Source organism: Leptidea sinapis, chromosome 30 (assembly GCF_905404315.1).
Source record: "Leptidea sinapis chromosome 30, ilLepSina1.1, whole genome shotgun sequence".
NCBI classification, from domain to species: Eukaryota; Metazoa; Arthropoda; class Insecta; order Lepidoptera; family Pieridae; genus Leptidea; species Leptidea sinapis.
Genome location: NC_066294.1, coordinates 8835063 through 8852050, shown reverse-complemented (window position 1 = coordinate 8852050; position 16988 = coordinate 8835063). Strand labels below are relative to the sequence as shown.

The following is a 16988-nucleotide window of genomic DNA, read 5'->3' as shown; positions in this document are numbered from 1 at the left end:
CAACAGCTCTAGTGCTAGAGATGAGCGGGGAAGAGAATGGGGCTGAGGCCCGGTGGCAGCGGATCCGTAGCGGAGCGGGAGCGGGCGCGGGTAAGACGCTGCGAGCGCTTGCGGCGTGCGGACTGGCGCGTCTGGCGTCGCCGGAGACTGCGCCCGCCCTGGAGCATTGGTAAGTCATATGGAGATCGATATCGATCAAAACTACTCTTGGTTTTTATTGCGCATAAACTAGGGCCGTTGCCTCGATCTCTGGCATGTACAAATGTGTTTGTGATTTTCGAATTTATTTGTCATATCGTGCAGTCCTCTACAAACTACCTTTGCAGTGGCAAAGAAACTAAAAAGTTGTAAGGTGTATGAAATTGGCCAACTCACTGGGCAATTATTATAACAATAATAAGCTTTTAATTGATTTCAACAATCTTCGAATACATAATATAATATAAAAGTTATGTTATTGACCCCTGCTGTGGGTTATAGGCCTCCTCCAGCTTACTCCATGTAGCAATTATAGTCGACGATCCAGACCTTGCTCCAGCGGACTACCATTTTTTTCGTGATTTGGACAATTTTCTACGTGATAATAAGTTTTCTTCTCAGGAGGCAGTACAAAATCCTTTCACACAGTTTGTCGAATTTAGATCACCACAGTTTTATCGCAAAGGCATAAATGACCTTCTTATTAGATGGCAGCAATGAATACATCTCGGAAATTTATTTGGATTTATAATCGGGCGTCACGGTGTTGGTATTTAAGTCCCTGTTATTTAAGTCGATCAGTGCGCACAACCGGCGCGGGTGCTAGCTTGAAGACGACTGTGACTTCTCAATGAGCGTTCTACTGATGGACTATAATAACTAACTTCAATCACGTCACAGACAGTGACGTACACAGTGACAACTTCAAACACACTTTGAAAGATGACGTTCGCCATCAGTTCAGCCCAATACACAGAGTAGAATATAATCATACAGGCCATATTACTTTTATATTCTAATTCTCCAACATACATAATAATGGTAATTATTTTGACATAATAAATATGTTAAATTAAAAAAAAAAATCATATTTAAATTTTTCAGTACATACCGGCAATTTACAAATCGAATACGTATGTACTTTTGGTCGAAACTCTTATGGTGAATGAATAGATACTCAGGAAGCCTGCGATGAAATTGGAAGGCTGTGTGTAATATGTTGACCAGTTGGTTTTTTTTTCCCTATATCACTTACATCCTACCTATCAGAATTACAATATATAAGCGTATAGACGAACAAAGCGAACGAGAGAGAAGAAGAGGTATATCTTACGGAGATACAGCTAGATAGAAAATGAAAGCGAATCTATTGTGATTGTTACTGATTTTGATTGACCAGTCTTATGTAGCTTTTTTTCTTTTTATGAAAATAATGGACGAGACGAGCAGGACGTTCAGCTGATGGTAATTGATACGCCCTGCCCATTACAATGCAGTGCCGGTCAGGATTCTTGAAGGACCCAAAAGTTCTGAGCGGCACTATAACTGCGCTCGTCACCTTGACACATAAGATGTTAAGTCTCATTTGCCCAGTAATTTCACTAGATAACGGCGCCCTTCAGACAGAAACACAGTGATGCTTACACACAACTACTTCACGGCAGAAATAGGCGCCGATGTGGTACCCAAATTCTAGCCGGCATCCTGTGCAAAGGAGCCTCCCACTTGTAAAAAAACAAAAAACAATGAGGCACTCACATTGACAAATAAAAATTGGTCACTTCACGTCATTGGTATTATTGTGCTGTCAGGTCGTTGATACTCTGGAATATTGTAAGTCTATGTGCACAACACAGGTACAGCACAGTCGGTACATGCGGCGTGAGTGCCTCGTGCGCTCTCGGCAAGCTCTACAGCGATCTTGGCGACACGCAGTCTGCTAAGCATCATTACCAAGATGTAAGGAAACCATTACATTGTTTACTCTTATAGTCTAAACCAGGGGTGCTCTAACGGTCGATCGGGATCGACAGGTCGGTCGCGAGTGCTTTTTGAGTCAATCTCGAGAAATAAATCCGGTATAATAAACTAAAATCAGTAATTACATACCATCTTATGAAAAGTATGCTCAGGACATGCAGTGTCACGCTTCAACATCCAAAGTCACTCTTTAGTTAAACTTAGAACTTTAGAACGCGTTTGTTTTGTAAGAACCAATAAACTCGCAATTTTGAATAATAATTATGAGCTTTTTCATTGACATTTAAGAGCTACACTTACCTTGACTAAAAAAATGCATATTTTGCGCAAAACTAATATCTATGTCATCGTGACATTCTACCTCGACGACAATCCATCATCACACATACTTGAAGCCTCTCAGAGCCGATCGATCGTAGTCTAACAATTTTGAGGTAGATCGCCAGCAGTTCAAGCTTGAGCACCCCTGGCCTAAACACAAGATCGGATTCGATACGGCCGAACCTTCGGACGCGGTCCGGTGCCGGAACAAATTCGAAGATATGTCACATTGTCCATCGCACAAAATTATTATTATTATTAGCATCCGGAACGTACCGAGTACGACATAATATATATAGTAACGACCATATTAAATTCAATAGGTAGGCGCCCACCAGACCGTTCTATGGTCCAGCCGTACCAAATCCGACCATGTGCTTAAGCTATTATTTGACCACTCAAAGTTATTTCCGCTCACTTTTTCTCCCTTGCTTGTTAAGGGCTCCTTCATAGGTCTTCAATTTTACAATAAAATACTAGATTAGTACTAATATTAAAAGCTTCTTTGACAAAGAAGACTTTGTATAGTAAGTAGATTAAATAGAAGATAAAAATGCATAATTATTGTCTGATTTTGAGCAGGCCACCTAAATTGTATGATACTATATTAAATAGGCTAATTACAATATATTATTGTCACTCGCTCTACAGTTAATTAATACATTTCTATTCTATTCCGTCCTTGAAATCAAATACTTAAACAGTTTGTTATTTTTAAATAATGTAGTATGATATAATGAAAAAAATACGTGAGAGACAATTTACACGGTTTATTAATAATCAACAGAAAGGATATACGAAACAGGTTAAACAGCATAGAGTAGACAAAGAGAAAGCCCACAATATCGTGTAACGGTACTGTGCAAATCTGACGCTCTCGTGTAACGCTAAAATCTGTCGCTTTGCACTAATAGAGTTGCCGCGCAGCGATTGGCCCGGACGTTCGTTTAAATTTTTAAAAGCTTCGCTTCCAAAATTATTTTTTTATTGAATAGCCTCTGTATTTAAGGTGGAAGCAGTCTGGCCCTGTGAGCTGTCGGCACTGGAGTGGCTGGCCAAGGAAGCAACTCCGGACGAAGCTCTGCAATACTACAGACGAGCTGCGAGGATACAGCCGACTAACGTGAGGAGATCATTCTCGTATGCCATGCGGCGTCTTATTACGTCAGCTGTGAAGAAATATACAAATTAAATTTGTTACCAATTTCTTTCATGATAATAAGGGATGAGACGAGCAGGACGTTCAGCTGATGGTGATTGCCCTGCCCATCCCAATGCAGTGCCGCTCAGGATTATTGAAAAGCACAAAAATTCTGAGTGGTACTACAATTATTGCGCTCGTCACCTCGAAAAATAAGATGTTAAGTCTCATTTGCCATGTAAATTCAATAGCTACGGCGCCCGTCAGACTGAAACACAGTAATGTTTACATATTGCTGCTTCACGGCAGAAATAGGCGCTGTTGTGGTACCCGTAAACTAGCCGGCATCACCCGGTGCCCGGTACGGTACCCGTAAACTAGAGGCCCACTGGTGAAATTTATCAACGATGCGGGACCATATCGAGATTTAATGCTTTATCCGATGTTGATGACCTAAAATGAAAAGTAGGATTAGTCTGTGGCAAAGAACTTAAATATATAAAATTTTCTTGGGGATGGTAGCTCGTTTGGCGCACAAAATGCTGCCCGCGACGTTTTCCACGTGGACGCTTTAAAGCAGCAAATAAAAAAAATGTCTGTAGCTGGCGTGACAATAATGTAGGCTGTATGTAGCTCTCTTGTTAAAATTGCAAAATTTTACTTTAATCTATTCAGTAGGTCGCTCGCTGCTGGACCGCACCATTGTATCGTGCACTCGGTTGTTTATCGTCATCGTCATAACTATTCAAATATTTCTTCAAATGATATAGTGTAAGTGTCAAGTTTTTTCTACTTTAAATACCAGATGCTATAAAAATTTTATTTATTTTGATATAAGAATCAATTTGTACTACCAAACGTGTGTTAGAAATAAATTATCAATATATTTTATTGTATACGTGGTTCACTATTTTGGCGATAATAACTTACACATAAAAGACATATATGCTGTCCCGGGCTTTTTTGTAGGACTACTTAAGATAAGGATTCCCATAATATTATATTCGTGTGACTCCAACGGTTTTTGCGGCGCACTCCAGGATAGCTCGCAATTCTGCCATATGCTTAGTTCCTGTTTACTTGACAACTATCGTTATATTTTGGATAATTCAAACAATATCTTTATTAACTACAGCCACTTATTATTATATTTAAGCTATACTAAATTGTAAACTTTCATCAAAATCCATTCAGTATTTTAGCGCGAAACAGTAACAAACATCTATGGTTCTCCAAATGCTCAATTTAATGTACCTAAATATTTACTTTGATTTCGATATTTCTTAAAGATAAATAGGCGAAATTAATGTTTTCCTTTTTTCTTCCTCGTAGCCTAAATGGGGTCTTTTGATCGGCAGCTGTCTACGGGCAAGTGGACGGTACCAGGACGCTTTATCAGTGTACAAGAAACTCAACGCTAACTTTCCGGATAATGTGCAATGTGAGATTATATTATTTACTGCATACAGGTAATGTGCGCTATAACGCGGTAGAGTGATTCCGTCTTATAGGAAGACACGTTATAGAGATATTCCCGTACAACTTTCCTGATAATGTGCAATGTGAGATTATATTATTTACTGCATACAGGTAATGTGCGCTATAAGGCGGTAGAGTGGTTCCGTGTTATAGGAAGACGTGTTATAGAGATATTGTTTTACAACGCGTTTTTACGGCCTCGTAATTCGTAATAATAATAATAAATCACAATTCGTAACAAATATTTCTAATTGTTTGCCTAGTTTTATCTTTTATTTTTAATACACAAATTTAATAAAATAATTTAATTTTGTATTAACACAATTGACTCACGTGCAAAGAAAGATACGTGAAAAAAGATATGTAAAAATCATTATAAATTTCACAGTAAATAAATATGTATTATGGAAGTCCCCGCGTTATTTCGAGTAATGCCCGTGTTATACATTTCATTAAATCGCGTTATATGAACCGCATATCGCGTTATAGGGGCGTTATTGTATTATACTTATAAAATTATGGAAATCAATACAGAGTAACCGCTCCCATTGCTGAGAGAAAATGTTTGAATTTGCGTGGCACTTTTTTATATTTTGTTAGGTTCATTCATATCAATGTTTATGCTGCACCGTTTCGTCTACATGTCATTGATATTATGGTGCAAATCAGTGATATTAGTTGCTTTGCAGACGTCATCACAGGGTAAGCTTCGTACACTTTGCATATATTGTAATTGAAATGATTTGTAAATTTAATTGAAAATAAGAACTTGTAATACCATTCTGTTTTGAAAAGAGCAACCTCAGAGTTTCTTGCTCTTTCTTCTCCATGGAAATCTGCTTTCCGAACGAGCTGTATGAAAAAAGGACATATTTCAAGTGTAATGCAATTTACCTACATTTTTTTTTTATTAAATAATTACACTTTTAACTAATTAATATATCTTGCCAAACTTTAACAGTTTGTTGGCAAGTTAATGCGCTTAAAAAAACATTTAATTATATGTACATACTTAACTACTACTTACTTTAATCTAAACTATTAGGACTTACAACCAAACATTATTAGAATTATTAATATTAGACAAAAGAAAAGATTTACCAAATCTATATACTAAAGTAAGTAGCGTTGTTGAATAACATTGAACAACATTCGATTTTGATTTGATCTTATTTGTACACCGGTCGAACTAAGATCTCTCGGGATGGCGCCGATGAACCGAAACAAAATTATCTCTGAAATCGAGACAATGCTGTACAAAGTATCAAAATCGGTTCTCTCTGCATCTTCCACCGCATCTATCACGGGAAGCGTTCATTCTTGTGCGGGTTGAGACCGGTCATTCGCATGAGTGGGTAATCGACAACGTCGCACGAGTTGCATGTACTACAGTGAAACTTGGTTAAGTGGGACCTGGATAAGTGAGAAACCTCCATAACTTATGTATTTTGTATTACAAATGCGACGTTTTATGTAAGTAATTTTGCCGGGTCCATATTCGTTGTTAAACTTTTGTAACTTAAATTTTATTTATTAAATTTAAATGTCAGACGCGTCAACCTCAATTCAGTTTTGATATTTCGAAATTTGCGTGTGCCAAGTATGATTTGCGTGCGACAAGTAAACTTTTCGCACTCAATGCACGCACGTATTTTTAAAATGGGCAAATGGCTCTTTTTCAACTGCAACAGCGAGCGCCATGATAATAATTCTCCCGCATGAGTAATTCAAAAAAAGAAAAGTAAATTATACTATTATTATAGATATTCTTTTAAAAAGGAGCCTGTCGCATTTAATAAATAAGCACAGGTATATTACTTTCGAGATTTTTTTGCATTTATAGTAGTACTTGTATCTATACATATTTACATATAACAGTAACTTGAAATTTAAATTTCCTTGTATAGTCAGAAAAAAGGGGGTTCGGTACATTTTGAAGAAGAAAATGTATTGACAATCAAAAGTCAATTGTGATTGCCAATAATAATTATATTTATAAATATTGTATGCTGTGAGGTCTGACTATAGGGTTTAATTTAATAAATGAAGGAATTGGTTACTTGATATAATAATAACAATATTTAGGGCGACAATTATTTTTCAAGATAAAATTAGCTATATATTAGATAGCTTATATCAAAGCGACATTGAGAAAAGGAACTTGTCATATTTTGCTATCTTAATACATTGCAAATATTGTGTTTAATTTGTTTTAGATAGCATTGGGAAATTCTAATTACCTTCATTACCAAACCACAATAAACAATTATTGCTTTGTAATATAAAATAAGGGGTATTAAAGAGTTTAAGCACATTACAGTAATAGAACAGTATTTTTACTTCATACTAGAGCGCATGAATCAATGCACTCACACATACACATTATTTACACAGCCGCTAAGCAATCTTGGCAAGAGAAAACTATTGAGTGCCCACGCCGTATGCTGCCGATAGTCCGAGACTGTAACCTCATGGCTCCAGGGATTCCACAACCTTTTTTTTAACTGTGACGCCCTTGGGAAGTTGACATATTTTTGCGACGCACTAGCCTTCTTGCCACATACATTCATTTACCTACTAGTAATATATTACTAAGCGTATTTTCTATGTTATACTATTATTTTGCTTTTTATAGAACATTTAGTTCTTAAGCAAAGTACAATATATTCTTAAAAGTAGGCATCGTTTTCGATTAAAAAAGTATCGGCCAAATATCTTCCAATCGTGTTTTCAGTCTTGGCATCGGAAAGAAAAAGGTTTGAAAATACATTTATTTAAATTTCACTTTGATATGATATTTCGTTAAGTTGTAAAAACTCGTCAAAATGTCATATAATTAAGGGAGCCCAGCCTTAAAAAAAGTGTCGCGTTCACCGTGCACTGCCAATTTAGCGTCCGAGTGGACAGTAGACAATGGACTGCGAGCGGTCCGACCTCAACCACACTTTCCCCCCAATCCCAGACTTTAATTCGAACGTAACGGTCGTTTTCTGCTATAAATCTCTCATTTTCTTCTTCACCAATTGTGGTAGACAGCTGTGAAGTCCTTGAGCCAATCGCCGACATACTCGACATCTTCGGCAACCCCGCGATGTCCACTCGTAGAGCGCGTGATCTCCACACATTGACCACGTGATTTTCACTATACTTCGTCGTTAATTTTATAAACTCATTACATCTATTACTGATGTCTTGATGTGTTAGCTACCGATTTGAAAATATTGTTCCTAAGACGTAAACAGTCATAAAAAAAGAGTGTGTGCACTTATGTACACGTGTTAGAAGTTATACTTCCTTGGCGTATGGAAAAATAAATCAAATTTTAACAAATAGTTAAGATCAAAGATAGTATAAACACTCAGCATTTAAGGTTAATATAAACAAGTAAGGATTTTTTATTTATTTATACATAAAATGTTAATATACCAGAAATAAAACAAAACGAAATAAAAAATATTTTTTTTAGATAGTAATGTAATAATTTTTAATTAAAGATGTAAATAAATTATACATACCGACAATTAACCTCAAATCTATAAATGCACCTTAAACAGTTTATTCAAATCAGTTTTATCACTAATATTCAATATATTATATAGTAATAAATTATTAGTAAATACTATCACCGTCGTATATGAAATTGTCAATAATAAAAACACCAAAATAATATTTATTTATTCAAACTGTTTAATTGTACTGTTACGAAACACGTGTTCTAAATATAAAAATACTAGAATATACAACTTGAACATAGTTATTGATTTTCATGCCACCTAGAACTAACTTCACGTTGTAGAATTCAGAGTGTCGGTGTGCGCGCGCATCGTAAAAATTCACTCTCATCATTTTTCTCCATCGCGCCAAAAGAAGTATAACTTCAAAATGAAAACTTCTGAGATTTCGTTAATCGAAAAGCCATCGTCACCTTTTTTAAATAAAACATTTTATGGAAAAAACTGAAAAAGATTCTAGTGTCGCTCAATAAATTTTAATGGAATATAAAACTTTTTCCTCGCTACGTCCAAACTAAACGGGCTATAACTATGCTTACGGTTGGCTTAATTGGTAAGAGCGTTGGGGCGTGACCCGAGAGCCACGGTTTCGAATCCCTCATCATCCATAAATTTTGGTTCCAATTAAATTTTTCACGCTCCATAAATGTTAAGATCTGAATGTCTGCCAAATAACATATAGGTAGGTAGTTATCACAATGTAAAATATTTGCATAGTATCATACTATCTAGTAAGAAATGTGAAATATTTAATAAAGTACTTACCGTTCATTGTTTTAAATATAGGCTTAAAGCTACTAGTGAAGTTATGCGGAGACCAGGGCTTATCAGAAACGAAGGCTTGGAGCCGGGAGTTGCAGCGAGCCCAGGCGAGAGTCAAGCAGCTGGAACGAGGTAATTACACCAAATCAAATCAACTCACTCGCCTTTGTCCAGCAGTGGACGTCTTCCGGCTGAAATGTTGGTGGCGATGATGAAATCAACTCAAATCAGAAATATTTTATTTCGTAGGTTAATCACATTACATTTAAACGAAAAAGCAACGGTAAAAAGAGACACACATAAATTAATAAGATTTAACGTGGGAGAAATTGAGTTAGGAAGCATTATAAATTGGTTTGGTACCAGGCGATCATAGTTGAAGAAGATATTGCCTTATGTATGATGCGAGTATACCTTAATACGTTCTGACGTCATGTGCACGACGTATTACTACATAGACACCAGGAGAACATAAATATGGTAGCGGTGATAGTAATGTCTTTCATAGCGGTTGAAATCATGTGTCATCCAAGCAACATGTACCAGGACTTCATATGCAGCTTAGAGGTTGATGCACAATCTAGGGTTCACTTCAAAGTAAGAGGAGGGTTAAGGAGCGTTAGTATTACGTGACACATTCTCCAGCAACACCAGAGGAATGCTGGAAGGATGCTGGACTTCAGAGATATTTGATTTTTTTTATTTTGACTGTGGACTGAGCACGGAACAGGAATGTAAAACTCAAGCCAGAGCACTTTCTCAGGTTCTTCAACATTGATGTACACCTTCTACGCCTCTCTGTTCATGGTTCATGGTACTGCAGATTACTTTTCTGAAAATTCTCCGAACACTTCAACTTAACCTTAGCCATCAACTGCAGACCGTCTTCTAGTCTTCTGCAGTTGTTCAGCGGTGCTATTCACGTAATTTCAAAGTCGTTTATGTTAAGTACGCCACGTATTGTTCTACTTTCGTATTCTCCTATCAATTGCCTAGAACGTCAACTGAATTGGATTTCTGCCGCTGAATTCCATCTTTGCACGACACAATTACAATATCATACCCACCAAAATTACATGTAAAGAAGTACAAATAGTTGTCGTGAAAGCAACATAATTTTAAACATGTGAAAAGCAATGAAGCAATAGATTTTGTAATTAAGTGTTTAGACATAACTAGATCAGTTACATTCTGTGTATGTTATTATCAACTTTGAACCCCGATAACGTTTCAGTTTATGATTGAATGACGTAAGCAAAATCTCTAAATATTGTTTTGTTTAAATATGACGTGATTTATAACTACATAATAGTTTCACGTAATTTAAACAATATGCAATGGAAAAACAAGGGGGTAAGAAAACAGAGCATATTTCCAGTATTGGTGGACTTTTTTATGTTTTATTGTTAAATAGGTCTTATGTACTTATGTTTATAATATATACCTGCCCAATTGTTTATGCAAAGCCGAGATGACATTTGTTGATATTTTATTTGTTGGAGAAGCATGAGAACAACTTAGCGAACGGGTCACTTGTTGGTAAATGATCGCCGTTCATACTCTTTTGCGATGCCAGAGGAATTACAGGAGCGTTGCCGGTATTTTAAGTGGGCTTAGATTTTATTTTTGAAGGTACTCAAATAGAACCCGAGGCGTAACGGTGTGGCCATAAAATCAAGATAAAATGTTGACATTATGGCGACACATCCAGGTTAATATTTTGTTTGTGGCGTAACCTGAGTGATCAATGCCGCTCACTTTGTCTTTGTGGAACAAAAAAAGATACCGACAGGCCACGCGGGCAAGAGCTTTTAATGCACTCTCGACGAATGTACGACAGCCTTCGAAAGTTCGCCAATATTTAGTGTTGCATGAAATTAAATGCCTTGAAACTTATGTAGGTACCCGAAGGACTCAACTAAATGTTTTTTGTTAGAACTAACTGAACACTCATCCTACAAAATAAAGAATGTATCTGTGAAGAATGAGGTGAAATCACACAGTGCTATGTGATTTTCTTAATATGTATAGTTTCAAGTGTTTAGGTTGGGTTGCATCAACTAACTTTGGCAATACCAAACATGTTAAAGTACCGGTTAAGCAAACAGTTTGTTGCACCATTTGCCACTTTTATAGATGAAATAACTTTAGCTGTTAACCGTAACCATCCAATCTTCACCGGTTAAAGCTATTGTTAGTGTTAAATAGCGACCTGTTAAAAGATTCAAATAAATATTCGATATTGATTTCATAGCCTAAGATCCGACTGCTCGATTCTACAGGTATGGATTTTTGATAAATCTATAGTCGGAAATGTAATTTGAGATCAAAAATGTAAACAATGATGTTGCCAACTAAAAATAATAACGTTTTCCATTGTGCGTGTTGAAATATACTAAAGTATCATTTTAAAATTTATAAGTGTAGTATAAACACATAAAAATAAATATAGTGTAACGTTTTCTCTTTGTAATATAGCATAAAATACATTCATAAATTAAAATGTAAATTTATTGTGCAAACTCTGCTTTGACACTGGCAATATGATAGAAGCTGTAAACATTTGACTCGTCTACACCACGGACTAGTAAAAAAATAAGGACTCCGTGTCACCTTACATAACAGTGTAGCACCAAAACAAGGCGATTAACGTGTAAGTACATAGCACCATGCACACACTTATACTACTACAGGCCGATAGGCGGCCATTATGAGAATTTTCATCGTCTGTGACAGATCAGTTTGCGTCTCATTAAATTTTTTTTTAAATGCCGTCGTGCGTTGTGAAAAAGTGTAAAAACGATACTATATAAGTATTTGTGGCCATACATGACTATTTAAATGAGAAAAAATAGTGTAACTAGTATCCCCCGTAACCGCACACACACTAGCACAACGGTGCTTAACTTGCTAATATCACGGCGCGGAGTCCTTCCTTTTTTACTCGTCCGTGGTCTACACAAGAAAAGGAAATAGTGTTACAAAAATCTTGGTCGCCATATTGTTTTGTTCATTCGGTTTCTCACATTTGTCGTGATTGAATGTGCTAAAATATGATAAAAGCTCAGTTAGAAATCTTAAAAAGAGAAAAATCAAATCATCGAACTTTTACTCTGGACAAGGTGGCTGCAGAAAATACAATTTATAATAAGAGTACCTAACCAATTCCGATTCATTGACATCAAGCTCTTGGACCCCGAATCAGCGAGCGAATATTAATGTGAAAATTATTTATTTTATCTAAACATTACCAAATAAGGACATTTGTAAATAAATTATTTTTATATATTTATATTAAATTATGTATTATAAATCAAAATAGATAAGTTTATAATTAAACTTCCTAGAAAAATGTTGATAATCTCTGAATTGTCATATTGATAGTGACATTTCTTTGTTTACATTTTCGATCTAGAATTACATTTCCGACTATAATTTTAAATGAATGTTGAGGGAGTTCACTTTTAACTTTAGCTATGTCAAGGAATTGACACACTTTTTACACAAATTATCTTGCTCCAAGTTAAGCATATATGTATCGCCTGTGTTATGGGTTACAAGACAATGATATATTTAATACAATATACTTACTTAAACATACATAAATTCATATAAACATACATAAATACATTTAAACATCCATGACTCGGAAACAAGCATCCATATTCATCATATAAATGCTTGCACCTACCGGGATTCGAACCCGGGACCTCTAGCTTAGTAGGTAGGATCGCTAACCACTCGGCTATACAGGTCGTCAATGCCATGGTGCAACACATTACGCAGTCTATGATAAAGTCAGCGTTATCGTTAGTGTTAATTCGACTGAACCTTAACTATAACAGCTAATATGATGCAACTCAGCCTTAGAGTTACTATCATCATAGACGAACCATCATAGAACAGTGAAACTTTTAGGTACTATGTTATGGGAGGACATACAACAGACTGACAGATATATTTTTTGAAATCGTAAAACAAATATTTGTTAATACAAAAGTTAAGGAAACAGAGTTATTATTATTTTCGTTGTGCAGTGTTGCCACACGCATACTATCGAAACGCCATAATATTATTTTTTTAAATTTTAAATCCAACATCAAATTTCATCGTTTGTTTTGAAAAAATATGGAAATTAACAAATGAACTATCAAGCACGGTTTAAATGCAAACAAAATAAATCAATTAATTATAGTTGTTTTTACAGCTCTGAGCGTCAGAAAAGATAATTAAAGAGCTGTAATGTGTTCGTATTGATAGATGTTGACTTCTATTTGTAATATGTTTACAGTTCACGGAGTATTAATTTTATATTGCACCCTTGAACTTGCTAAAGTTAATTCCTGGGTTCATCACTAATAGGAAATATTCCGAAAAACTGCAGAGTAACTTGTTTTATGTCCAGCCTTGAGATGTTCACTAGCCGAAAATGTTTCATTACCTTTTCAGTTCAGCCGAAATACGTCCACTTCTGCACATAGGCCTCCCCGATGGATCTCGACGACGATCGGTCCTGTGCAGCCCTCATCCAACTTATTCCGGCGATATTGACAAGATTGTCGATCTATCTTGTGGGGGGCCTACTAACACTGGGTCTTTCGGTACGTGGTCGCGATTCGAGGACTTTACAGCGTTCCTTCAGCTATCCTTCATTCGTCCTTCGAGCTATGTGCCCAGCCTCCTGACACTTCAGTTTGGCAATCATCCGGGCTGTGTCAGTGACTTTGGTTCTCCGACGGATCGCCTCATTTCTGATTCGATTTCGCAGGGGAACTCCGAGCAATAGCTTTCTCATAAGGCCTATAGTCAGCGATCACGTCCGAGTTTTTATCTACATTGCTCAAAATCTAAACCCTGTATAAGTCGGAGAAATCTGATATTCCAAACAAGCCATTGAAATTTATATTTTCTCTTACCATTCGAAAAAATTCATAATATTTCATCTTACAGTAACTATTTAGTTACTTTCAAATTTAAATAATCTAAACCGTCGAAATCCTTAATAATGCCGTCCAGATCATGTGTTTAGTTGTTGGGATCATGGAATTCGAGTAGTAAGACTTCCGGTTCATCGAAAGGGAATGAAAGTAAGGGATGTTCAGACCTAAATCTCTCAAAATATTATTGCGTATCACTTGAAGTTAGACTTACAGAAGTTCTACTGTATATGAAACGTGTTTTACAGAAGTAAAGTACTGTATAATACAATATGTAGGTCAAGATAACTTTGAAACAATGCTTATCCAACAATATCGTCTCGTATGTAGCGTATCTCTCATGAATCGAGATGGCACATTGAACATGGCACATGCACGTGCTCTTATATTAAAATGAAGTCTATATCAATACAATTTATGTTGGCTTATTCGCGCTTTTGACCACCTTTCGCACGAATACTACGTGGACGGCCAGATCTTTTTCTGTCACAAACAAAGGAGGTCTCATTGTACCTATAAATAAAGCGTATGGAGAGTTTTAAAACTTGCATTTGGCTCCATACCTACTTTGTGTAATGCAATCAGAGCGATTCGTTTCTCTTTATCACCCCACTCCATTTAAATATCGCAAAATTGTACAATTTATTGGCACCAAACTGATAAAACTCAATGAACAATCATATGAAAATGACAGGTTCCAAATTCAAATGTAATATTTTGTTTATTTTTAATTGTAACATTATTTACGGCCTGACTTAGTATAGTGTAAACACGATATGCGAGCGGCTCCGATGACCACTCCAGTTTACTTGAATAGTGTAAGCAAGTGATCTGAGTGCCCTCGTGTAACTTGTCCTATACTATCCAACTAGTAAGAGTTCACTCGGTCTGAATCTAATCTAATTTTATAAAAAAATGTTTATTAGGGGAGACCTTATTTCTACAAACATGTGCAGGATTTTAAGTAATGTCGGTTTATTTAGGTGCTTAGAGAAAAGCGAATGTGATATTTTTTGGAGTACCTAGTCGACGTTCTTAAGGCGACACTACATGCCAGCGACCTTGAGCGACATGAGTTCACGGCTGCCGGCCCGCCATCTATGTAACATAGCCAATATTTTCAAAATTCTTGGGTGCAAAACAGTTTATATGCTTACAATCCTCGTTATTCACTACTAATCTGAATAAATGAACCTACACAAAAAAGTACAAGCTATAAGAATAACTTTTCTGAGAGAAGTACCAAAAAACTTGTTTAACTTCAAAGAAAAGTGGTAGTTTAAAAAGGCTCGGCAGTGTTAACTATAACCAACAGCAAGCATTAGTAACCTACAAATAAGACTTAAGGATATGTGTAACAGGATCAAGGAGTGTTCATAGCTGGAAATGCTATACTTTCACCACAAAACTTGTCTAAAAACACCATGTTTGCGTGTTTTCTGCTTACTCTTCGCCTTAACTTATCGAGGTAAGACATAAAAAGCAGCGAGTCGGACTCTCTTATGAAGGGTTCCGTAGCAGCAAGTAACATATACATATAATATAAAAGTTACATAGAAAGGAAAATGATACAAAAATATTTAAATGGAAAAGGCAAAAAATGTTTTCTCAAAATCATATTGCAAATGAGCTCTCATCATTTATACGTGTAAAAAAAACTACTCACTAGATCTCGTTCAAACCAATTTTCGGTGGAAGCTTGCATGGTTACATTACCATGCAAACTATTCAATTTAGATAATAAAATGATATTAGAAACCTTGAGGTTTCTAATATTTTTATCATTTTGAAGACCTATCCATAGATTTTTAATTATATTTAATGAAAAAAAAAATTTTGAGTTTCAGTTCTAACTATGGTAAACCCCGAAAATTTATTGTTTTTTTTTTCTATTTTTGTGTGAAAAATATCAATGTTCATAGAATACATCGACTTACCAAGTTTCAACAGTATAAGTTCTTTTAGTTTTGGAAAAAAATGGCTGTGATATACACGGACAAACAGACAGACATGACGAATCTATAAGGGTTCTATAAAAACAGGTTCTATAGTATTTATATTTATTTTTAGGTATTCCTACCACTATTAATGTTAGTTAATCGATCCTATTTCCGTAATAATTGGTCATTGCAGCAGCATTGATGGAACGATCTGAGTAAAGAAAATCAAAATAGATAGAATTATTTATTATTATTATATTATTATTTGATTTTAATAAAATCAATCAATCAAATTTTATGTTTTCCTAAAAGCTATATAGAAAAAACACAACAAAAACCTTTCCATGCATCTCTTCTCCGTCCATCTTTCCTCGATATCGGATGTCTTCCTTGGTGTCTGTTTTCTATTTTCCTTGTCCCTGGTTCCCCATTCTTTTAAAACATTTTGTCCATATATAAACATGTCTTCCTCATTGTTATTTGAATATTCTTAATTCTCGTATTCTCGTTCTTATAATTATTTTATCTGACAGGTGATTTCCAAGTCTTGATTCTGGTCAAAATTTTGTATTTTTTTTTGCAGCAGCTACAGTGACATCGGCTGGAAGCGGTTCTTCTCATACAAGTCAGTCGCCAATAGATCAATTTAAAAGTAAGTATAATCTGTTTTGTATTTAGATTTGTAGCTTGCATATTGGTGGCTATAAAACTGCAACTTCACTGTGCTTTGATATTAATTTTGACAGCTAGACAGGCGAAAAGCTGTTTAACTCCTAGATACTTTATCTGCTAGATAGAGCCTCTTGCTGTAGGCGTGACAAATGACAATAGGACAGGTTTATTACTTTATGCTTGACAAGCTACGTCTTACACTCTTGATACGTCTGTTGCTTTGTTTTTGTGTGCGCGCATTGCTGAAAATAGAGGTTAAGAGTTC

General features: G+C 35.7%; 1 protein-coding gene and 1 long non-coding RNA gene across 4 annotated transcripts in view; one reads left to right on the top strand and one right to left on the bottom strand.

The window, feature by feature from the left end:
• The window catches only part of LOC126973684 (intraflagellar transport protein 88 homolog), a 43479-nt gene that overhangs the window by 16308 nt on the left and 10183 nt on the right, over nucleotides 1-16988 (top strand). For all 3 annotated transcript variants that reach the window (XM_050820999.1, XM_050821000.1, XM_050821001.1), the window contains 6 exons: nucleotides 7-169; nucleotides 1836-1938; nucleotides 3290-3403; nucleotides 4754-4862; nucleotides 9199-9306; nucleotides 16635-16703. In XM_050820999.1, coding sequence (XP_050676956.1) covers nucleotides 7-169; nucleotides 1836-1938; nucleotides 3290-3403; nucleotides 4754-4862; nucleotides 9199-9306; nucleotides 16635-16703 — 666 coding nt within the window. The remainder of the gene's footprint in view (nucleotides 1-6; nucleotides 170-1835; nucleotides 1939-3289; nucleotides 3404-4753; nucleotides 4863-9198; nucleotides 9307-16634; nucleotides 16704-16988) is intronic.
• On the bottom strand, nucleotides 3031-16696 carry LOC126973736 (uncharacterized). The gene is made up of 3 exons (XR_007731415.1): nucleotides 16390-16696; nucleotides 9178-9296; nucleotides 3031-3449 (listed from the first exon to the last, which is right to left on the bottom strand). It is a non-coding gene; the product is annotated as an uncharacterized LOC126973736 (long non-coding RNA).